This window comes from Erigeron canadensis, chromosome 3, assembly GCF_010389155.1.
Source record: "Erigeron canadensis isolate Cc75 chromosome 3, C_canadensis_v1, whole genome shotgun sequence".
NCBI lineage: Eukaryota > Viridiplantae > Streptophyta > Magnoliopsida > Asterales > Asteraceae > Erigeron > Erigeron canadensis.
This window is the reverse complement of record NC_057763.1, coordinates 42,297,290-42,322,655: the sequence shown is the minus strand read 5'-3', so window position 1 is coordinate 42,322,655 and position 25,366 is coordinate 42,297,290. Positions and strand designations below refer to the sequence as shown.

At 32.1% G+C, this 25,366-nt stretch overlaps 1 protein-coding gene across 1 annotated transcript; it reads right to left on the bottom strand.

Annotated features, from left to right (window-relative positions):
• Positions 1–10,443: 10,443 nt before the first annotated feature.
• On the bottom strand, positions 10,444–25,006 carry LOC122592163 (exocyst complex component SEC10b). The gene is made up of 26 exons (XM_043764368.1): positions 24,908–25,006; positions 22,073–22,089; positions 20,651–20,729; positions 20,315–20,545; positions 20,141–20,215; positions 19,573–19,674; positions 19,440–19,490; positions 19,253–19,358; positions 18,617–18,736; positions 17,605–17,696; positions 17,227–17,392; positions 17,060–17,136; positions 16,833–16,931; positions 16,645–16,735; positions 15,534–15,619; positions 15,285–15,458; positions 14,959–15,012; positions 14,743–14,871; positions 14,500–14,592; positions 13,889–14,035; positions 13,621–13,718; positions 13,392–13,476; positions 13,219–13,277; positions 11,392–11,490; positions 11,029–11,112; positions 10,444–10,744 (listed from the first exon to the last, which is right to left on the bottom strand). The coding sequence occupies exons 1-26, from the start codon at positions 25,004–25,006 to the stop codon at positions 10,669–10,671; spliced, it is 2,589 nt and encodes an 862-aa protein (XP_043620303.1). The 3' UTR covers positions 10,444–10,668.
• Between the last annotated feature and the right edge of the window lie 360 nt (positions 25,007–25,366).

Sequence of the window (25,366 nt, the reverse complement as noted above, 5' to 3'; positions counted from 1 at the left end):
TTAAGAGAGAGAGAGAAAGAGAAAAAGAACGGGCAGGAGTAAGAAAGAAGGATACGGTCAGGAAAGAGAGAGGTATTACGGGTAGGAGAGAGAAAGGGCAGCTGGCTTTCACAAGAATCCTAGAGAGAGAGAGGAAAAAAGATTTTAGAAGGAGAAAATTAGCATTACCCATGGCCTTATCTTTTGCTTTTTTTTCTTTCAAATTTTAGTACTCAAAGTTTCATTCTTAATTCAAAATCAACACAACATGTTAGACCTATAAATCCAGTATGGTTAAGTTCCAATAAAAGACTTATAAAGTCAATACATTTAACTAATTTAGTAGATTTATTTTACGGCTAAACATTTTATACTGACACATAGTTTGATGCGCGAATAAGTTTTTATGTATCGATATCATATTTTAAATATATTTGCAGGCATGTTAATTAAATTAAATATATGTATCATTACTCAACTAGACAAAGTGAAATAAATTACGTAATGTAAACTCTTAATTCTTGAACATTGGATATTAATAGAATTAACATATTAGTAATGATAAATATTTCTCATGTTATTGATATTTTTCCATTTGGTTATCTTTTCAATAAATGTAGGTTGTTTTATTATGTATCGTCGCTCATAAAAACTAAATAAATTTACTACTAACATAAATAAAAATTGTGTTATGTTTCGTTAATTGAAGTATTCCTTTTACTTTTGTATCTCATTGCATCAATATCCTAATGTTCAAATTGTTGAAAGATACACATCCATAAATATAAGTGTTGGTTTTTTTAATTATAAAAATTCAAAATAATGTATGAAAAAAAAAGCATGATGAAACAAATACCTAGCAATAATAGAATGAAAAGATTTTAGGGAAAATGTAAAAATTAGTAAAAGCTAGTGGGTTATAATGTGAAAGTTGGGAAACATGAAGACCTTTTATAAAATTTGGGACATTTCTCTCTCCGAAAGGCTAGTGTGTTTTTTGCATTGACTTTATTGCAATGTCAAAGAGGTGCTGGGCTTAATAAAATCCAATGTAAGAAAAGGTCAACACGTTCTCTTTGACATAACGTTTTGTCATACAACATACTATTGTTATTTTTTTTTGACGGCACATACTATTGTTATTTATTCTTACATTCTTCGTCCTGCTATAAGAACACTATAATACCTTTAAAGATGTTAATCCAATTTATAACAATAATCCACCTTTTGTATATGTAGAAACTTTGTGCTAAAATGAGAAAACATTAAATTAAAAGTGATGATATATAAGTGTAAAATTGATGAGTTTAAGTATATTTAATCAGCTTAATTATTCTTAAAAATAAAGACAATTCAACTATTAGTACATAAATAAATAAATTGTATAAGGGTCTTGCTAAACAAAAACCTAACGAGTTTTTGTTAAGTACAACTTTTTTATACATGTTAAATAAAATCGTAAAAACTTCATTTAGCATTTTTCATTTTATTATTATTTCTTATTATTCTATTTTTATCTTTATTTGTTTCAATATTTATCTTAAACATTTTTGAGTTTATGAGCTTTGATTATATGTATCAATTTTGTTATATTTAATATGTAGGTTATAATTAAACATATCTACACACACACAAAGTACACGCAATTCAAAAAGTATAAGGGGGTATCTTCTTCCTCCATCTTCCTTCTTCTCCGACGAGACAACCACCGCCACCATTATCATCTTCGACCTCCCCAACCACGGCGCCGGCGCCGACAGCAAGGGCTTCGCCCATACCGTATTAAACCACCAACATCTCTTGGATTGCCGCCCATCAAATCCATACGATTGCCATATACGTTCCGTGACAACCAGTCGTCGGAGATGTCGCCAGAGGTGATGGCGGTGGTTGTCTCGTCGGAGAAGAAGGAAGAAGGAGGAGGTGTAGCGATCGTCAGAGAAGAAGGTGGTGGCTGGTGGCGGCAGTCTCGCCGAAGAAGAATGAAGAAGATCCAGCGGTGCTTTGTACTTTTTGGATTGATTGTACTCTAAATGACCCACCCATATATATATATATATATATTTAATATACAAGTGGTAGTTTTCTTAATATTCATCTTTGGTTATCTAATTTTATAGAATATACGTCTCATTTTCTTCCCAAGCCGTTCATAGAATAATTAGTACTGTATATTGTTGTCGTTTGCATCCAATTATGTATATTACATTTTTACTAATACAAATAAAATAGTTATAAAATTCTTTAAAGTCATAAAAACCTCAATCTCTTTTTAAATTTTCTATATAATACCAATATGTGTAGCATCAAAATATTTATCATGAGAGTTTTATTTAATCTGATACTTTCTCAATTGAACATAATAGATGTTATATATATATATATAAATTTAAACATTTATTAGCATTTTTAGCTCGCATTTAAATATATCATATTTATCATTTCACAAAAAATTGATATGATTTTGTTTGAAACAATACAATATATTGACACAAAATGCAATTAAGACGTCCTATGATAAATTAATGGCCTATTAACGATGGCAAAATAAAATCAAATAAATCCAAACCCAATTACTAAAAAACCGATACTCAGTTCAAATTGGGTCATGGTGATATTAACGAGGCAATGGACGGGTTTTGGGTAGCTAACATGGATTTTATTTTGGTTTTGAGTAGAGACTCGACTATTCTAACTAAAAATAGGGATACACATCAGATCAATAATATTGGGTGAATCACTTAACCTGATAGGATCTATTGATAAGAATCTCGATGGATATTGGATCAAATTCGAGTACTTCTTTTTACAGGGTTCAAGTTTGGATATGAGGTTGCCAGCCTCATTATAATTCTTATGATTTACAGAGAAAAAATTAGTTAAACTTGCTTACGTAAGTATTATTATCCCTATACAAAAATATATTACATGCTTAAAAACTTGTACATGATGGTGGTGGTTGTCTCGCGAAGGAAAAAACCTAGAAATTTTAAACGCTAAAATGCTAGAAAAAAGTTGTACTTACACATGTGTAAGTCTCGCCGGAGATGGTCGTCGTCGCCGGAGGATCATGGTGGTGGTCGGAGATGATCATGGTGGTGGTGGTGGTGGTTGGAGATGGAAGGAAGAAGAAAGAAGAAGTGTGTAAGTTAAGTTACACATGTACTATAAAATAAAATAGAAATTCTTTTATGCCTTAATGACAATTTTTAAAATTGTAGTTAATATTTTCTATTTATTAAAAGAAAAATGCTAAATTCAGCCTTAAGGGTTGTATAAAAAACTTATATTTTCCATATTAAAAGTCCACCCCTTAAATTTTATGGTAAATATACAAATAATTTATGCATCTTAAATACAACCCTAAAAGTTATATTTAATAAACCCCATTAAAATTAAGCTAAATACAAGAGCTTTGCTTAGCTGGCGTCAAGTTAAACACAGTACGTAAATGCCATGTAAAGCTTCAAAAGTCAATATGTTTATCACATTAATTTTCATGATAAAAAATAACATTTGATATGATGTTAATCCCATACAGGAGATTCGGCTATATTCAACTAGGTTAGTCCCGTGCGTTGCACGTTTATATTTATACAAGGTTTTTTATCCGCATGATGTGCAGATATTAAATTTATTTTTTAAAAGTTTTAATATCGACATTGAAATCAATAAATATATATAATGTTCAACATTTAAATACCAAAAAAAAATTAAACTTAGTTGAACATATTTAGAAACCTAATGGTGTTGTGCTACTTAGATAGTGAAAATTAGTTTAAATGAGATTGATAGTATCTTGTGGCTGCATATTTGCTCTAAATATCGTATTTGATCAGGAATAATTATAATTACAACCCATGTTTTTATTAAAATAATTGCTACCCATGAAAGAAATGAACCTGCATAACCTGTAACTTCAATGAATCAAATTGTGATATCATTATCTAGTTAGAAATATTTAAATTCCTATAATGAAATGATTTTGATAATATACGATTTGATTAAATGAATCCAAGATCAAAAAAGTTAGATAAAGAATATTGCCTTTACAGGGGAAAAAAATATATAGAAAATTTAAACTCATATTTAAATTTATACGGTTTTAGTTTTCTTTTTTGCATATGAGATTTGTTTCTTAAATATAAGGGATTTGGTTTCTTAAGTTTGTGTATAAATATCTTTTTTATTTAATATTTAATGGATAAATATTGTCAAAAAAATATGATAATGACACATAGGATAAAAACCTATGTGGCAAATTTTAAAAATAGCTTTATATTGAGGAGGATTTTAAAAAGTTAGGATTCCTATTGTTTTAATAAATATATAGATGATTGATTTCTCAATAATAATTTAGGGTATAAATGACCGTAAAAGTTGAGGTGAATAATTATATATCATAGAATATATCTTCATATCTAGTTTTTTTTAAAAATAAATCTTTATATAAATTTAAGTAAAAATATTAACAAAACAAGAGATATTGTCAATTTGTCGTCATATATATAATCAACATAAGTAAGAACGGGTCAAGGAGAGCCAAAATTTAGCTTAGTTTAGTTGATATAAATGGGCTCGTCTCTTGATATAATTAATAAGAACTAGATTAGAGTTACGTAAGACATGGATATGTATATACAAATGGCCGGTCTTTTTGAAAATAGTTCTATGAATTGTCGTTAATGTGTATAAATAGTTATATCTTTTAGCATAAAATTTAAAAAGTGATTTTTTTGATATAAGAGATACAACTTCCGTATTCACGATTATAACCCTAGCGTTTCTCATGAGTAAATGTCATATACAATAACTTTCATAAGTAAACTAGCACGTTACTCACGTAATGTGTCGGTTTTTGTGACGGTGACGATGTGGTGGTGGGGACGACTGTTGGTGGTAGTGACGGCGGCGAGTGATGTTAGATAATTGATGTAAAAGTAATTGATGTAAAGGGTTAATGTGTATATTTTAAAATAAAAAAGGATGATAGTGTTATATACTCATTAAGGATATTTTAGTTATTAATCCTGTGTAATTTTCAATATACATGTTATTTTCTTTATTATATAGTATAGATATAAATGATGATACAATAACAATATTTTGAGGTATTTATACATTTCCCAAATCTAAATTGCATAGTTACATACAATCTTGAAACATGTTTTAAATACATTGAATTTATTCATTTATTATCGGAATTTTTAGTTGATGATAGGAATGATGCCATTTAATAATATGTGTTAATACTTAATAGGTTATTTCTGAATTAATATTAGCTTTTAAGAGATTAAAACACTAATTAAGCTAAACATTAAGATTTTTACTTTAATTTATTAATTGTTTGATACATAAATTTTACATTTACTATTAAATTACATAAATAGTTGAGATATAACTTTAAACTTTCAAAAACCCCCTTCAATAATCCACCCCATATATAAAAAATGTGAGACTTGAATCCAAGTGGTTTTCTACTTTAAAGATTTTATCGATAAAAATCTTTAAAATCTTTATTATTTGTTTTTAGATTATCGTATCATATGAAGTATTTTTTAGATGGGGTTTTCCCAAAAGAATATAAAAAAACTAAAGCAACAAAATGCATTTTTATATATATGTTTTGCTGTTCATATGCACGTTAATTGATTATTCTTAAATGAGAAAAATATATAAAAAGGTAACCTATTTACCTAAAATTCATAATAAGGGTAACCTATTTTGTTTTCGTCAATTTAAAGGATTCGGTTTTCATAAATTTCTCAATAAGGGGAACATCGTTATTTTTTGACGCCAGACCTCTGTTAAGTGTCACGTCACCCATGGCACATTATCAACTTTGCTTACGTGGCATTGACTAAAACAGAAAATACATTAAAAAGGAAAAAACAAAAATACATAAGTAAATCAAAAATACATATATACGGATATATATATATATATATATGTGGGGCAAATCAAATAAAGAACACCCTTAAAATAAGAACACGATGATAACACTTAAAACTTCATTTGATGCATTAAAAATCCATAAAACTAATATAGTGTATAACTAATTATCATTAATTAAATGTTTAACAACATATTTGTCTATCAAAATCAAGAAAATCATGTTTTTTTGTTTTGTGCATTCATCTTTGATGCATATTCATCAAAATATGCATCCAACAAAAAACGTGATTTTTTTTTATTTTAACGGATCAATGTGTTGTTAAACACTTAAATAGTGATAATTAGTTATGCACTATGTTAGTTTTATGGACTTTTAATGCATCAAAGTGATGTTTTTAAGTGTTCTCACCGTTCTTATTTTAAGAGTGTTCTCACCGGAGTGTTACCCTATAGGGTAACACCACATTGATCCGTCAAAATAAAAAAAATCACGTTTTTTGTTGGATGCATTTAACAACACATTGATCCGTCAAAATAGAAAAAATCACGTATTTTGTTGGATGTATCATTTTGAAGAATATGCATCCAAGATGGATGCACAAAACAAAAAACATGATTTCCTTGATTTTGATAGGGAAACACTTAAATAATGATAATTAGTTATACACTATGTTAGTTTATGGTCTTTTAATGCATCAAAATGTAGTTTTTAAGTGTTCCTCACCGTGTTCTTATTTTAAAACTATTATTGTTTGATTGTCCCCTTACTCTATATATATATAGGGGTGGATTATTTATAGTACAAACATTTAAAAAAGTACACGTGTAAGTTAACTTACACATGTTTGTTCCTTCCATCTCCGACTACCAACACCACCACCATGATCATCTCCGACCACCACCATGATCCTCTGGCGACGACGACCATCTCCGGCAAGACTTACACATGTGTAAGTACAACTTACACATGTGTAAGTTAACTTTCCGGCGATAATCAAGTTTGTTTTCTGGTGGATACGGTACGGGCCACAGGCCCTCATCCATTCTAAGCTGACCGTCAAGGGACGCATATGAGAATCGTATGGATTTTATGAGCGGCGATCCAAGAGATGGTGACGTTTGCTACGGTACGGGCGAAACCCTTGATGCCGACGTCGACGCCGTGGTTGGGGTGGTCGAAGATGATGGTGGTTGTCTCGCAAAGGAAAAAACCTAAAAATTTTAAACCCTAAAATGCTAAAAAAGTTGTACTTACACATGTGTAAGTCTCGCCGGAAATGATCGTCGTCACCAAAGGATCATGGTGGTGGTCAGAGATGAAAGGAAGAAAGAGGAAATACCATGTACTTTTTATACTTTTTCAAACCCTTGTACTAAAAATAACTTTCCTCTATATATATATATATATATATATGGGTGACTATCAAATGAGAACCAAATTAAAATGAGAACATTTAAAAACTACATTTTGATGCATTAAAAGTCCATAAAACTGACATAGTGCATAACTAATTATCATTATATAAGTGTTTAAAAACACATTGATTCGTCAAAATCGAAAAAATCACGTTTTTTGTTGGATGTATCATTTCGATGAATATGCATCCAAGATGGATGCACAAAACAAAAAACATGATTTTTTTCGATTTTGACGAATCAATGTATTTTTAAACACTTAAATAATGATAATTGGTTATGCACTATGTTAGTTTTATGGACTTTTAATGCATCAAAATGATGTTTTTAAGTGTTCTCATCGTTCTTATTTTAATAGTGTTTTCACCGGAGTGTTACTCATGTGTGTATAATGTCTATATGTATTTTCGATTTATGTATTTTCGTATTTTTCCTTTTAATGTATTTTCTGTTTTAGTCAATGCCACGTAAGCAAAGTTTATGACATGGCATAGGTGACGTGGCGCTTAACGGAAGTCTGACGTCAAAAACTAACGATGTTTCCCTTATTAGGAAATTAATGGAACTGGACCCTTTAAATAGACGAAAATTAAATAGGTTATCGTTATTAGAAATTTTAGGTAAATAAGTTACCTTTTAATGCATTTTTCCCTTTTTAAATTGTATGACCTTTCTAAACTTAAATAAACGTTGTGGGCCATGTATTATGGAGGCCCATTTAATCAGGCTTGATGTGGTTTACCCTTTTACACGTTCCCTCTTTAATAAATCTCGACTCAAAATTATTAGTTATTCGAAGTTGCTTTTTCCTGTATAAGTTATTCGAGTTACGATTTTTTTAACTCATATTTTCACAATATAGCCGGGATATTCCCGTGAATGTTTTTAATTTTTTTCCACTGCCATGCCACCCCCAAGACGTACGTAACTCGGAAGGTTCAAACATGGTGATTTTGAATAATGATACTTATTAAATAAAATATATTTATTTGTTTCCTTTCTAATATTTAGCTTATATTACTTGTGTAGTTGTGTGTCAGTATACGTGTAATGCCTTTTAGCAATTTTTCATGTGGTAACACATCTTATCGAAGTTGTACTATACACGAAACACGATCAACAATATTTTATACAGATAAAAGCTATTTTTGTAAATGTAGAGATACATATCAAGTAGTGGGGTTGGATTGCACCAAAACTAATACTGTATGCACTAAGATAAAGTTTGACTAGACAATTTGACTAATTATGGTTAGAGGTGATCCACTCCTATTGATATAAATGTATGGCAACACGTTGATTGTGAGGTTATGCACTCACAACTTTTGGCCCCAAATACCAACCTCATTTTACTCATCCAATTATATATCTGTTCATAATACATTTCAAAAAAAAAGAAAAGAAAGTGACAATGATGAATAATAAAATTTAGGATAGGCGATAGACATGTATGCATAGGACTAAACAACCACTTGTTCATGCCAACATCACTTGCATTCTTAATTTCTTAGGCTATTGTTTAATTATTTAGAGATGTACCTTGTAAGTTATGGGCTTTGGGTGAAAGAAAGTTAAAATGAAAGCAAGTGTATAAGTATATATAACGTCTTAGCGTGTGATGGCTTTTATATCCAATCTCTTGAACCGACAATGTTGTGTTTCTCCTTCTAACACAAAAAGTGTCACAATCTCGATCAGGTGCATCGAATCTATCATTTAGTCCAAACGGATTGTGTATGTGCATTCCATATAATCAAATTGATGGGTATCTTGTAATTTATGATGATTTCTTTTGATTAAGTTGGCCATGAAAACCAATGGTATCAAAGGGATAGAGCATGAAACAATTGTAGAAAAGTCCTAATTGTACTTATACTATTAAACATGGTGAACGTGTATAATGTATTTCAGAAACTAAGATTTAATTCTATACAATCTGAATGCAAACGATCCTTTGTAACTTCTGGAACTAATAGAAATAATACAAGAGACATGAATTATTTACCTTACGAATGTGTTTGGATGCATTATCAAATTACCGAGCTAACTTTTAGAAGATATTCATTTGACTAAATTTAGTGAGAAGAATCAATGTAATTGCAAAGAAGTTACCTTGCCTTTTCAAGCTTGTCATTTAGCACCAAAAAAGATAAATCTTGTACGAGTAATATTTTTTGTCAAACACTACAAAGCTTAGTACTGTAGCCTCCTTAAGTTGTATTAATCAGTTCTGTAACACATCCAAACATATAGCCTTCCACATCTTTGTAAATGTGTATACATAAAACTCAAAATTTTGTATCTATAATCTATATATGTTATCTCATGTGGAAAGAAATGAGACGTAACCCCTTAAAAGCTCAATCTTGTTATCATCATTGGCCCGGAACTAATTCCACTAAGCTATCAGAGAAAGGGACTACTCCTTTAGCCCATAATCAGGGGCCTTTTGTTATGTGCCAGTCACTTTCTTTCCTTTTTCTTGCACATTCATTTTGCCGAAACAACATTCCATCACTACACGTCAGGAATAAAAACCCGCCTTTTTGCACTGTACTTTCTAGAAGACTCGGGGCATTATCATCTAAAAGTCGTGTGTGTCATGTCTTTCTCTTGAAAACTACAATGATTTAAGGTCACTTCCATTGAAAAGCACACATTTGGCTGGTGTATTCTTTGTGAATGTGCATGTATTCTCAGGTTTGGCCAATCTAGGCCACACTGAATAATCACGGTCCTTGACAGATCTGACCCAGCATTTCAAGCCTGGTCCTGGTCCTGCATGAGAAAGTGGCTTCAAACTTACCTATAACGGTTAAACTTTTAGGTGGATAAAGCGCATGGGATAATGTTTTCTAATCATGTGTATATCAAATCAACTGTGAGCTTTTCTTAGAACTAACGGAATTCTTGACATTACAGATGGGACAGCCATTAGTTATAGAAAACCTACAATAACATAACATTCTTAATCACGTAAATCACTGTAACTTTCCGTGAACAAATAGTGTACGACTGGTAAAATGATTACAACATTAGATTTACGAAAAGAAAGCTGGAACTGATTGTGATATACACTGAAACACAAGTACAAGGTTTGATAATCATGTCAGATGTATGAAATAAACAAGAAAACCGAAGTTAAAAAGACAGTTTAAAACTAAACTCTACAACAATTACATTAACAATGAACCACCCATGTTGGTACAGAAATAGAAAATATTAATAATAAAAATAAAATAAAAAAAAGAAATATATGTGATATAAACAATACATCGGGTACTAGTACACAAAATCTAGTCGTTTAAATCTCAACTTAAAGAAGAAGAAAAGGCTGATATCACATTATCTGATGGTTGAAGTTTGTGAATTTCTGCATTAAGAGCTTGGCCAAAGGGAGCTGAGCTTTGCTGCAAGTTTTGCACTTTTATAGTCCTCTCTAAGCTGAATAAATCTGAATTTATATGCAACACGGGAAGATCATTAAGCAGGTAAACAAGCAGGCCAGTAATATAAATACACAGACTACTTTTCACTGAGGCGTGTAAGATGAAGTGAGGTGATAGAGGAAGCGAGGAAGTGCAATCGAAAGTCGTGGATCCAACCCACCTCCTATTTCTTAGGGTTGCAGTATATGCATTTCAGAATGTTAAATTATCCTTTCGTGTATAGGAAACACAGTTTGAAATAGCAGCTTAATTTATTCAATTTGAACAGATACTTTAAGAAATGAGTTACCTTTGAGCGTCTTTCAGTATGCTTGGTGTGCCTTCAAACAGACTTGACAAGCTTTCAGGTGCAACGATAAAGACATTGGCCATACTGGAGACAAAATATTTTAATCAGTAACAGACTATCACAGTAAAATAACTTTAAGACCAACAGTGTGTAAATTATAATGACTGCCCCAATTTTATTATTATATTATGTAAAAAAAGAAGCTTTTGCCACAATATGGCTTATCTAACAGCTCGTCATGGAACACTTGAGAGTATCTGTGAGCCATATGTGCAAATTCGTTTTCAGTGAAAACTGAATAGCAGTTAAAGTCTTAGAACATACAAAAAGCCCACAAAAGCTTAATTAAAGGTTGCAGCTTACATGCTTAATGATTCAAATTTCTCGTCAACTGTGGGGGCATTGAAGCTTCTTACAAAATCCCCATATTCGGTGATGTCACGCTTGAGCCTTAATCCTCCACTACAATAGGAGAGAATACCAAAGCATATATGAGTTACCATCAGCTAGTTATACACATATCACATTTAAGCCAACCAATGGGTGCAAAAGTTCCCTTTCTTAACAAATCTGAATTTTTATGACATGTAATGACAAATTCTGCAGAATGCATTCCATTTTCTTAAAGCCCTCTCCAATTTTACCTCCAAATACACCTCCAACTTCGGATTTTGGAGAAAAAATTCCGCTCCAATCTTTGCTCCAACTACGAAGTTTCTGTAAACGGCTTTTTCGCCGTGTTTGGAGCAACACTATTCACTAATCCATAGGCTGACCATAGCTACTATATCATTATAACCCATGCATTTACTAAATTATTACTGGCATACTTATAAGTTATAATTGATCAATTATTATGTCATTATACCAACCCATCAATAGACGGAGTGGTACCCGTTACCAATGCAGCTTGGGCCCACATGTGAAGTTGAAACTTGAAAGACGCGGATTCGATCCTTATGTATGCCCAAATCATGTGAATATTAAGTAAAGGTATTTTACCGGTATCATAACCCTTACTGGGTGAGATGATGGGGATCCAATGTGGTTCCGGGAACAGGGTGCCCTCCTTTACCCCTTTTTTAATTATTATGTCATGATTATTATTAAATGAGATGATAACCTAAAAGATTGGTAACAAAAATAATTTACCAGATAATTGATTAGAACTACATTTTATTACATCATTAGGTAAGACAATTATAATAAGACCATTGCGATTACAACTTATTAAAAGATGTTCCGACTTGCTAAAAATTTTTTTAAAAATTTTGCTCAAAAATCTTTCAAATAGATTTATCGGATATTTAAGCTCAAAATGAAAAGCAGCTATAGTAAGTTGAAATCTTTTTTGTATCTTGTCAATATTCATGATAGTATCACACTATCACTAATCATTATTATATTGAATATATCATATGGTCAGTTACTTATCATTAAGTAAATTTCACAAATGATTGTGTATTAAGGATTATATCTAATGATAACCTAGTTAAGTTATAATGTTGTATAAAGAAATATGCCTGAGATGAAACTTTTTGGAAAAGGAATATTTCAAAAAGATACTTCTTCTGCAAATTCGGAGATGGGGAAATGGAGATGGCTTTTTAAGGTTTTCAGTAATGGGTTTAGTATCTAGGGATGTAAGTAACTTTTACATTTTTTCTATTGTGTGAATGTAACTTTCATTTGGTTCATTGTATGTAATCAACCCGCCAAATTGAACGATTAATGTAAAAGTGTATACGTGGCACACCATATGAGGTGCCACGTAGAAGTTTTTGATTGGTCAACCTTAAAAGTTTACATTAATCGTTCAAATTTAGCGGGTTAGTTGCATACAATGAACCAAATGAAAGTTACGTTCACACAATAGAAAAAATGTAAAAGTTACTTACACTTCCAGATACTTAACCCTTCAGTAATTGTATCATCACTGACAGCAAATTTCTTGCACAAGTATTTTCAATGTATACAATTTGAATTTACGGGACCGATAGGATGAGATGATGTTTCTGTTCATGGAACTGTAGTTTCAAAGATACTCACTGTGTAGATAAAAACTATCCTCTGCAACTCACATGACAACAAAGTGGTTGTAGATAGCTTCTAGAAAGACCAGAAGGTATCCTTAAATATCACTTGAAAACGAAAAAAAAATATATGCATTATATAAGACCAAAGAGTTACCTGGGATTAAAAGTGTACTTCTGCCAGTGATTACTCAGTCCTTTGTGCAAGCGGTTCCCCTGCATTAAAAATGTCATCCGAATAATCATCATATCATATGATTGGTACCAACATAAAAAGCAACTTAATGCATCATATAAGATAACAAAGTGACTGGAAGGTATGTGTCCTACCAATTCAGTTAGGAAAGCTTGCTTGTTCAGACCTTCTAGTGCGGTGAATGCTGCCTCAAGCACACGGGAGAGGTATGCCACAACTCTGGCAAAATTAGAGCAGAACTTAACAATTATATTTAAAAACCTAACTCTTGGCAGATGAAGGACATATCTAGTGAAATGCTAACAAAAAAAGGAATTTTCTTGAAAACACTAAGTTTAAAGACAAGCTCGTAAGACAGACAACCTTATGCATGCATTTGTGGGCCGATGATCAGGCACAACACCATCATCAGGTGACTTATAATCGGTAGCTTTTTGCTCAGCTGAAAGTAACCGCTCCACCTGGAGAAAAAGGGATGTAAATTTTTTAAAAAGAACTATATTTACTTTGCGGAACATAGTATCTTGAGAAAATAACATATGCCAATGAAGGGTAAACCGATATTTCTGAAAATATCCCCCATTCCATAGCATACTTCAAAAGCACACCAGTTCAGAGTCTAATAACAAACCTCGGCCATAACTGTCTCAATGCACTGTTGGAGCCCTTTATATGCAGCCCCCTCCGCACTGGCCATAGCTGTTGCCATTTCTTCACACGAAGCAGCATGCGCACCATCCACAGGTAACAAAAGCCTTGAAATAGAATTAGCGAAGTACTAACAAAAAATAAACATAATCCAAGTTAGAAATAAAGAAGCTTCAGATTCTTCACTCAAGTACATAAGAAGATTGCCAAGTACGTGGAAATTTCAACACATTTGTGAATTAATGGGTCAAATTGGGTTATGCTTTGTCTCTAACGTTATATATCGTTTAACAAAATATAACAATATAATGAGTTGAGCGGCTCAAAGGGGTTGATAGGCACCTGAAGGGTATTTAAAATGCATATACCATCTTTAATCGCTTTCTTTGAAATTCATTGTAGTAATAGTAGTTTTTTGATGAGATTTAACACATTAGTTTTATTAAATATTCAAGGGAAAGAACAAACTTGTCTGACCCCAACCCCGTTTTGTCACCTCCAGTACTGACTGAAGCAACTTAATCCAACTGAGAACCCACTCACGTTCTTCACAACATATATGAAAAAGAAGTAACTAGGAATAACTCAACCTACTTGCTGAACAATAGCCACACTACTTCCGCAACGTTGTACCGCAACCATGAAAGATCTAAAACTGCTTTCACCAGCAGCGGCGGCGGCTTCTGCCTACACATGAAATTCAGGCTATCATGATTGCTAAAATTAATGTAATCTCCTTATTCTGATACTTTAATTATTTTTTTCTTTCTGAAATAGAACTTGCTCTTAGCATAGAGATATTCAGTGCTATGATAAAGGCATGCATAGAGGGTTTACAGCTGAAGCAGCAGCAGCAGCAACTCTTCGACTAACACTAGTTCCCAGAACAAACCTCTCCCTCAAAGCTGCAGCTTCTGTGAGGCCATCTCTGGCTCTTTCAAGTCCTTCTGTTGTATATTGACTGACCTGTGACATGAAAAGAATGGGAGTAAATAAAAGTCAAATATATGCAAATGATGAAACAATATAAATTACTAAAAACTTATAACTTACTTGGTCTAGAAGGCAAGTGAACACAGTTTTGACATTGGCTGCAAGATTAGCAGGCTGCACAAAGACAATGGAGTACAACGTAAGAACCCCTCAAATTATCCAGAAGCATATGATATGCAAGTTACTGTCTGGCCCATTTCCAGAACCAAATTCCTTTTGTTCAATGTAGCATGTGCAGATCTATTACAAGTTTGTACATCATGATTATATAGATTGTAACATGCCCAGATAATAAACCAAAACTGATGTGCAACATAAACATGTTGGCTTCTAAGTGCATTACATAGTTATTAGCACATGATAATGATGCATTAAAATTACTCTACCTGGGATGATAACAAAGTGCATCTTGAGATTGCTTCTTCGTTCCAACGCACAAACTCGGTGACCACTGTGACAGATATCTGCTGGTGGGAAGATGATATTGAAGCACCTTTCGAACGTCCAATTGATCCTGTTGACTCTCCAGACAGCTGGCTCTCAGAAAGCAGTTCCTCCATCTGCATGGGCTGATGCATAAGCAATATATATATATATAGAGAGAGAGAGAGAGATGTCTATGTGTTTGAACGAACCTTAGCTTTGTACAGTTGTCTTAAAGAAGCTTGCTCATATTCAATGTACATGTCTTTGTGATCCAGGAATAGAGATTCTGTTAGGCCTGTACCAGCAACAAAATATATAAGTAACTAGAAGTTCCATATGCCTTCAGCTGAAATGTTTGAGCTTTCATGTTATATCTAGCAATTAACACATTCCACATTATCCAAAGATCATTAAGGGAATCAATGATGTAGAATATTGCCTTCAGCTGAAATGTTTGAGCTTTCATGTTATATCTAGCAATTAACACATTCCACATTATCCAAAGATCATTAAGTGAATCAATGATGTAGAATATTCTGCATTGTCCATTCTTTGACACAACCAAGCTATACATCTTGATTCAAATAGCGTAACCAGCTCCACCCTTGACTTTTAGAAGATTAAGAACAACTTTTATTTTCTTAAAAAACTACATTTTCATGGACACGTATCAAATGAAGAATCTTCAAACACAGAAATGATTCCTCTCAAAAACTGTGATGTTTCTCCGGAACTAAGGGATGACCCATTAAATAATATATTAACATGATAGATGTGTTGAAGGAAAATTAGTAAATTACTATGTTTTAGTTCAGTGATAAACTATTGACCCATGTGTGTTATAACCAACAGCGCATCATTTGATTTTAAAAGCTACATTACATGAGAATCAGTTATTCATCATACAAATCTTCTAGTCATGCTAATGAGAATTGTATTACGTTATCATGGAATCTAATCCTTCAAAAGTTATAATTTGAAAAATAAGTTGAACAATGCAAGTGCCTTTAGCTACATTTACATAATGACATATTGTAGCTTATTTAAGATTTAACACCTTGAATTTCAATTATTTCACCATCCAAAATAAGAAAGACTTGTCACTGAAGTTGCAGCCAAAGCAACATATTAAACATCAAGTGAATTTCCATGCAAGGTAAAATAAGGAGTATCTCAATTCAGGCCCCCTTCTATACTGCTAATTAAATCAGCAACAGAGTTTCCTTACATACATTATGTGTACAATGCAATACTAACTTCAGCCGTCAAGTCATTAATTTATTTCAAGGAAGCTAGCAATGTTCCTAAGCAATGACATACCTTCAATATCCAAGTCACCGCATCCAACACTGCGTAGATCTTTGGCAAGTTCCTGTGTCTTCTCATACCCCACCGCTAGCATTCTAAGGTACTGAAACCACATCCAAGTACAACAGCTAGATTATATACCTAAACCAAACACAAATCATTTAATACAAATAACTAATGCAACCAGTCACTGAACTTACTAGCAACAGACCACCTTCTCCCATTGGAGGTGGATGTACTAAAGATGGTTTCACCAATAGCTTCTCTAAAAGTTTAGGAACTCGGTCTTCCATCACTCGCTATTGCAAGAACATCATAAAGTGGATATAAAAGTAAATTATGATCGACATTCAGCAAATAACAAAATTCATAAGAAAAAGCCCGCAAAAATACTTTAAGCGGAGAAGTGTGGTTTCTTTGCAAATACCTGTACCAAAATTGACATAACATCATTTGGAGAAGGAAATACAGCCATAATAGTGGCTGCTTCCTTTCTGACAGTATCTGGAATCCATTTATAACAAGTAGATCATAAATTATGAACACCCAGGGTTGCCTTCAAATTCACTTTAGATTTGTTGGAAACATTCATACCTGTAATCTCTTTGTACCTAGATGAAAGTGCACGGGCCACACTACTGGGACTAGGTAGGGAATCCTGGTCACCAAGAACAGCTTTGGAGTCTTCATTCATGACTTCAACATCAAACATTGGACGCAAACCGACATAATGTTGCATGGCACTGGTACCTCTGTTAAACTGAATATCATAGCCACAAGGTAAGCCGAACAGCTCATATTTATCACCAAAAATTATTTGAGTTAAACTTTTGATTGAATATTACGTCTTAGAAGCTTTATCTTAAGTAGCTTCTGAAAACTTTGCTAATTGTAGAACCTACAGTTTTAGTGTTTACTTTTCCGATAAAGAAATTCCAGCTGATCTGACAAACAAAGATGGAGCAGAAGTACCTGAGATAGGATTTTTGCACACTCGGCCATGGTAGACAACTCTCTTTTCTGAGATGCAGCATCAAACCGGGACAGCAATCTGTTCTCCAGCTCTGTAAAAGCATTAACCATAATTGCAAATTATTTTTAGCAGTACACACAGAAAAGTATTAACATTTAATACTCCCTACGCCCAAGTGTTCTGGTTTTCTTTCTCAGAAATCCTAAATATTCGACTTTTGGGATTTGAGATGTAATATCTAATCTTACTGTCATAACTTAACTTTATGAAAGAAGATGGATACAAAAACATAATAGTAGTCATCAAAACTCCAAACATTGTCAAAGAATTCAAATTCACCTTTTTCCTAGACATAAGATACAGTCTCAATACTTTAATTTGGGGACGGGAGTCCCGTCCATGTATTGTAACGCTATTTATATATAAAATAGTTTACCGCGGAAAAATCATTTACCCAAAAAAATAACTATCCACATATATCAAATATCCAGACATTTACAGAGACTATACTAAATGCTGATCTTTAGATAAAATGTAGAATTGTTTCAACACCAAATGCAAAGGTTTAATTCCTCTGTGGGGTTGCCCAAATTTTAATGTGGTTAAATTTAAGCATGCCAAAATGCAGCATGCACTAGATAGTGCAGTGATGATAAATCAAGTGAACCATTATTTCTAAGTCACAATAAAATAATTCACATTTTACTAAGATCGTCAATGTGTAAAAAACTTTAACTACTAACTTCAACAATAGATTAATAGGTTCGTTTCAAATTGAAAAAAAATATTAGCTTAAATCCACGATTACATATATTATATGTCTACATGGATTCGAATTATCAAATGCAGGTTGAGGTGTTTCAGACGAAGGTAGGAACTTTTTACGGAAAAGTAAAAAATGGTAAATGCTGCAAGCCAGGATCAATTGCAATACATCATAAATTGAGAGTGCTCCATGTTTCCATAAATGCACACAGAAAACTACAATTCAGGAACTCAATTATAAATTACCATTGCAGTATTCTTGAAGGTTACCAACAGCAACCTCCAATCCTCTACTAGCAGTTGCATTCCCTGGAACAGAATGCATAGTCACACCCTGTCTTCCAATATCTTCCTCCGCAAATGAACCTGATTTTTTAATACACGAAAAAAACTTAATTTCACAAAAAGATACTGATCTAAAAAAAAGGGTGTTGCATACAAGTAAAGGTGGCAAAATGGTTGATTCATACGGGTTGGGTAATGGGTCAGAAAAAGTTTGGGACAAATGTTTACTCTTTAATGCAGGTCAAAGCAGACGATACAGGGGTGACAGGTTACCAAAACTATATTATTACAATAAAATTCTGATTAATAACAATAGGTTGTACTTGCTTTTTTGGGGGAAAGTCGACCACCTTAGATATACAAGAGTTTGTGCATTTTAGATACAATTCGGATGAGTTAAGCCCCATTCAACAGTCAACACATTTGACCCGCTTCCATCATTTAATTTTAAAGGTCTGCCCATTTAAGTTGTTGAAATAATGTAACAATGTCAACAATTAACATATATTGGGTCAATATTACCTTCACTACTAAAGGTTGGGTACTTTTAAAACAATCACATATACGCAGTAAATTGTTTATACGCAATGTACTTACGCAATTTCTGGGCAATTGAAGCAGCCTCGGCAACACGGCTGTCATCAGAAAATAAAGGAGACAGTTCCATCAGGTCACCAGGGCTACTGTTGAATTCCATCAAGTACTGCAGATAGGATCAGCATTAGTGTGTTAATACATTGCAACGCAAAAATACATTGTCAACGACTGCATCCACTTAAAGTACCTTTATTAGCTCCATCGTCTGGCTAGCAGTCTCTCTCTGTGAATCTGCACTCTGTGAGCACAAAGATTTAGCAGAGTCTGATAAGTAAAAAAGTAATATAACTTCCATAAGCTAATGAGCAACCAAGCTTTACCTGCAAATGATCCCCAATTTTAGCAGCTGTTTGTCCAACACTAGATATCCGTGAATCCAATCTTGCAAAACTATCAAACAAGCCATCGACACCTTTTTCGAGCTGCAAATGAAAATTATTTAAAGCCTTACTAATAATATATGAAACTTGAAGCCTAAAATAGGATCCCAAATAAGCCTTACTAGTAACAATTCAATAAACATTCATGTCTATGTAGACAGATATTAATTATTATATACTATGCCATTTCAAGAAAATGAGAAAAAAACCAATATTAAAATATACTCATCATCAAATGCAATACATGATATCCGGTCTGTATACTCATGGATATACTGTGGTATGCAGATTTATAGAGAAACTGCGTCTACAAACTCATGGCTTTATCCACAAAAATAAACCCGGCCTATAAACTTGGTCACCAGAAACTTGCGGAGACAGTTGAGCTCGACCTCCGAAGAATTGTAAAAACTTATCTTGTCACTTACCATGATATATAGAACTCAAAATAGGTCAACATAACACATAAATACCAAAAACGAAGGGGGTAATGGAGTTAAAGATTTACCTCTCCAAGTGTCTTCCTATGTTTCGAGTCTTGTGAAGCAACATCTTTTTTAAGATTATACAGTTTTCCGTCAAGCTACAACAAACAAAATAATAAAATTGCTCAGTGAACAGATGAAACAGACGGTAATAATAACAATAATTGGATGCATGGCCACTCACGATCCACATATACCTGTTTCCGGAGTTCAACTAACTGCGAACAGGAATTCTTAAACATTGACAATAAAGAGTCAACTTCTGGGAATAGCGGACTTGATTGTCCCTGGACTGACCTTCCATTTGATAAAGTATCATTGGCACTAATATTACTATTTCCCTCTAATGAGTCAGTATCTTCTTCTTGGAAAGATGGCAGCAGCTCATTTACTAAGTTTCCAAATAAAGCATCAAATGAGAAGTCCCCCTTCATAAAAAAAATAGAACAAGACAGCAATGGCATTGAGTATTATAAACCCAAAAATCGCAATACAAACCCATACACCCAAAAAAAATAATTGTCAAGCTTTACCTTGAAGTCTTCTATATCTAAAACAAGAGGCTCAGAATTTGATAACTTGTTACTTTTGGTTCCATCTTTGATCTCTTTGGATAGCAGAAACATGTCTACACAAATTAGCCTTTTGAAACTTCATTACTAAATTGATGAGACAATTGATATAAAAACAACAAAATACTAGATCGGCTCATCGGCATCCAAAACATGGCAATCAATTGAAGATCAACTAAGATCGAAATAGACGTCAGTATCAATCACGTGAGCGTATACATATTCGTATATAACTAAATAATGAATGGTAACCAACATTCAGTTAGAGTCATCTATCATGCAAATTTAACTAGTTTGCGAATTTTCATCCAAATGGCTAACATTAAAGAGAGTCGGATAATCGAGTAGATCAAATGCCCTAGACGATACAAGAAACTGAAGGCCGAGTACATGGATTTGGACCATAGATGAAGTAACAATTTACCATTATTAGGATATTGAACATGCCTACTTTGAAAATTTAAGGAAAACAAAACGACTATCTCTTATAACTAGTTGTAAAGACCAGTGGTCAGTCACAATATAGCAACACCGAGAATTTGAACACGGGTCTCTGGTTAGGCATATCTCTAATACCTCCAGACAAACTTTGAGATCCATACAGATCAGATATCAGAACTTTCCACTATAGCAAACACTTTTTGTTCCGTATTTCCATATACATAAAAAGAAAAGCAGCTATTGAATAACTGAAAGAATCTACTCCAAGAGACAACGACTGATAAAAAAAATGCATATATCAGCACTCGAACACCAATACCTTAAACTGAGCCTAATTGAAAGGTTCAACCAAATCATCCTAGATAATCAATCATACAAAACCCATACTGATAAAGAAATCTCCGTGACTTTTGCATAAACTCAAGTTCAAATCAACACCTGGTCCATCTCAATTTCAAAAATAGAATCGCATTTTCTCATTGCACATAAAGTTACAACTTCTCATGTTATAGATCTCGTAAATCGTCTAAAATCCAAACTAGAAAGCAATATATCATCATTATCGACTAGCGGACAGAAAATCACTTCTCGAAACTGAAACTTATACGAGCAAGTGCACACGCACAATCATCACACGAGCAGTTAAACTGAAGCTAACTATTTTCTTTAACCAGATCATCTAGAATGACCGGTGAAAATCCAATACTAGAAACTACATTCTAGTAAATTTCAGATACATATGTTCAATCTGGAATAAACTAATAAATCAAAAAGAAGCCTAAATTCTCACAGTTACATATAAGTAGATCTAGTATATAGTAAGACGGTAAAAGAAACCGTAAAATTAAACCAAATAGTAGAACATCATTACACAGTAATAAATAGAAACGGTTAATAACTGAAAATAATAATTATCAATGTGTTAGTTATAAGAAATGATTAACCTCGTTGTCGATCAACTAGTTGATGAAGCTTTCGGATTTTTTATTTTTGAAAAAAAAATATATCTTTCTTTTCTTGTTGATAGAATTGAGGAATGAATGATGATTAGATCGAAGAAGAAACAGAGATTGGAATTGAATAGAACTGAACAACAGAAGATAGAGAATGGACCCGCGAAGACTACAATGAAGAATACCGGCTGCTCATCCGGGTCGGATACTTGTTTTAACATGAATTTACGTGTTTATAGAAAAGTACTACGGAGTAGTATTTTTTTTTTTAACATTATAAAAGTATTCTTTTGATAAAAAAAATAATACTAATAATAATAAGCAATGTGTTTTTTAAACAATTAAACCAAACATCCTCTTGCGAAAAATTCGTCTTTCTACTCTTCTACTTCAATTATTTGAACAGTTAAAACTAAGTCAGGTTATTGATGAAATGGTAGTCTAAATTAAAGTTCATTTAAGTTAACTTTTACATGAAATGGGAACAAATAAAAGTTTATTACATTAAATTAGCAAGTTGTTCGCGTAATAAGACGGGTCAGTGGTGGCAATTGGTGGTGGTGATGGAGGCGGAGGCTAGATGTGAGTATGGTTTAATAAATGATTGTTTATTAAAAAATATTGTAAGTATTTTAGAGAATGAGAGTGGTGTGTTATTAACAAAAATATTTATTGCAAAGTTTAATTGTTTGAATAGTCGGAAAAAAAAAGGTAAGTTTTACATTGGAGTATATATAGTTAAGTTTTGAAGTTCATCATATACAATAATAAAAGTACAAAAATAAATGTGGATATGGTATGAATTGAACATGTAACCACGACAACATACAACTACCATGTTAATCATATTAAACCAAATGTTTTTCTATTTTTATGATTGCAACCAATGCTACATATCTAAAAATGTCTGTCATAAAACGTTGAATTAACCGATAAATAGGCAGATTGGATGTATCATAAGGTTTTCAATAATTGTTAACATGACCCGATTTATTATAATCCAATAGTTTTATATTCAATAACCTATGCATAACCCAACCAAAGTGTTTTTAACAAAAAACGTGGACATAAAACCAATGTTTGGCTTAAACTTTAGACAAGGTTTTGTACGTTTTCACAAATAAAGTTATATGTTAACTATTATTATTGATTGTTTCATTCAAAAATTCAAAAAAACATGTTTAATATTTTAGCACAAATATATACATGTATATAAACAGGATTAAAAACGATTAGAAATAAATATGAAACACTTATAAACAACTCAAATAATACACACGCTATTTAACGGGAATATGCTGACTAGAGTTACATTTTGACGGTTGTGAGTGTGGTTTTTACTATAAAATCCACACTAATCAAAAGAAAAGATTTGCACACGTACTAAATAACTATTTAACTAAAAAGAAGTTATGATTTAAAATTATTTTGTAACATTTTTCTTATGATAAAATTATTCGATGATGAATATTATAAATTTAATAATGATAACAATGAATAAATAATTTATTAATTATTTTAAAATATGTGTTCTTACATATATAATTTAAAACTACTGTATACTATTTGAAAATTTATATTAAGGTTTAAAACTTGAATTAGTAAAATGGATGTAATATACTAATATGTAAAGCTATAACCGCATGAGTTTGTTTCACCCATTTTACACTTTTACAGTTACAATCACGTAAAAATTATAGTCTACTAACGCATTGTATTTTTAAATGTTTTTAATTTTGACATATAGTATCTTGTTAAAACTGAAACTTTATTCTATATATTTTTAATTGTATTTTGTGATTTATCTATCTAAATATTAATCATTAATTTGGTATAATCGATTGTCTTTCATTTGGACAGTGAGTTGTTCTTATAACTACGCCTCTCTTAAAGAGATACGATTCGGTATCTAAGTCAAGTCAAGAATCATGGTATAGATAAAAGCTAAGTAGCATAATATCCATGCAATGCCGTAGCGGTGACAGCAATGATAGTGTGATGGTGATGGCGACGAGTGGTGTACATAATAGATGTAACTGTCACTGATTTAAAAGATGACGAAAATATTTTAGATGTAAATTAATTCATTAAAGATAGAATGAATAATTAGTATCTAATTATTTCCAAATGAAAGAGTTCATTAAAGATATATTGGTAAATTCATAAGAGACGAAGTCATAAATGTTTTTGTGAGGGGTAATTTTAAAAGTCTGTCATACGTATAAAAGTCGTATCTGAAAATGTAAAAAAAAATGGATCCTATCTCGATAATAGGAAATGAACCATCAAAATAATTTCATTTTTTTAATACCGGATGTAACACTCATATTTTAAAATACTATTTTTTAAAAATAAATAAATACCACACGTGTCAGACAAGATCTTATTAAATGAAAACGTATTCAATTAAAATGCAAAAAACTCGAATATATCTTTCCTACATAACTACTATAATTATTATAATTTGTTGTTTGTGATAAGTATATATAATTATTTGAAAGAAAAAAGTTTTTCACAAAACAACTACACTACTAATTAATGTACTACATATTTACGTACTTAAACAAAAAAAACTTTTTCTTAACCATTTTTGTATTAAAAATCAAAACAACTCAAGTTTTTTATTCTTCCAATGAAAATATCATCTCAAAACTAATATTTCGATGACCAATAACTTTCAAATAATAAGTTTATGACACCGAAAGTAACATTTATATGTAATTCCTGTTTATTTTTTCATACTTTTAGAAAAAAAATTATAAATATATATTTTTAAAATTTTTAAAAATTATATTATACTAAAATTAGAGTATGAGCGGCTGACCCTAGTGTCCCATTGTAGCTCCATCGTTGCTTGTATAGTTGTATCCATTAAACCAGCCCGCTCCATCGATAATTTTAATCTGTACTTGCATAATGCCATATTCTCAGATCATGATAGATAGTGGTCAGATATTTGATATTTTTGGGGTTGTTGAATTGGGTTGGTGAGGTTGTTGGTTAAATCTTACTCTCAATTTGGTCCTTAAACTATTTCATAATCTACATTGTTCACCCCAAGTTATGTGCTATTTATTTTTTAAACGCAACTAAAGAATTCAACATCCTTTTCATTCTAAAAATATCTAAGCTATCAAAACATTGAAAACACGACCATGTTTAAAAGCGTCTCTTTCTGGCATCTCTTTCTTTCCTTTTAACTTTTCCTTTTTTATCGAAAGGTTTTCTGTTTATTTCAAGTGTTCAGCTATGAAATGTTTTATTGATTCTATGATGAACTAAT

Bases quoted from the DNA above. Each gene is read 5' to 3' on its own strand.
- LOC122592163 (XM_043764368.1), bottom strand. From the start codon at position 25,006: ATGGCATTATGCAAGTACAGATTAAAATTATCGATGGAGCGGGCTGGT. The intron at 11,113-11,391 runs GTAAGCTGCAAC...TTTTGTCTCCAG, and splicing joins AAATTTGAATCATTAAGCAT to TATGGCCAATGTCTTTATCG. The intron at 10,745-11,028 runs GTAACTCATTTC...ATATAAATTCAG, and splicing joins ATACTGAAAGACGCTCAAAG to ATTTATTCAGCTTAGAGAGG.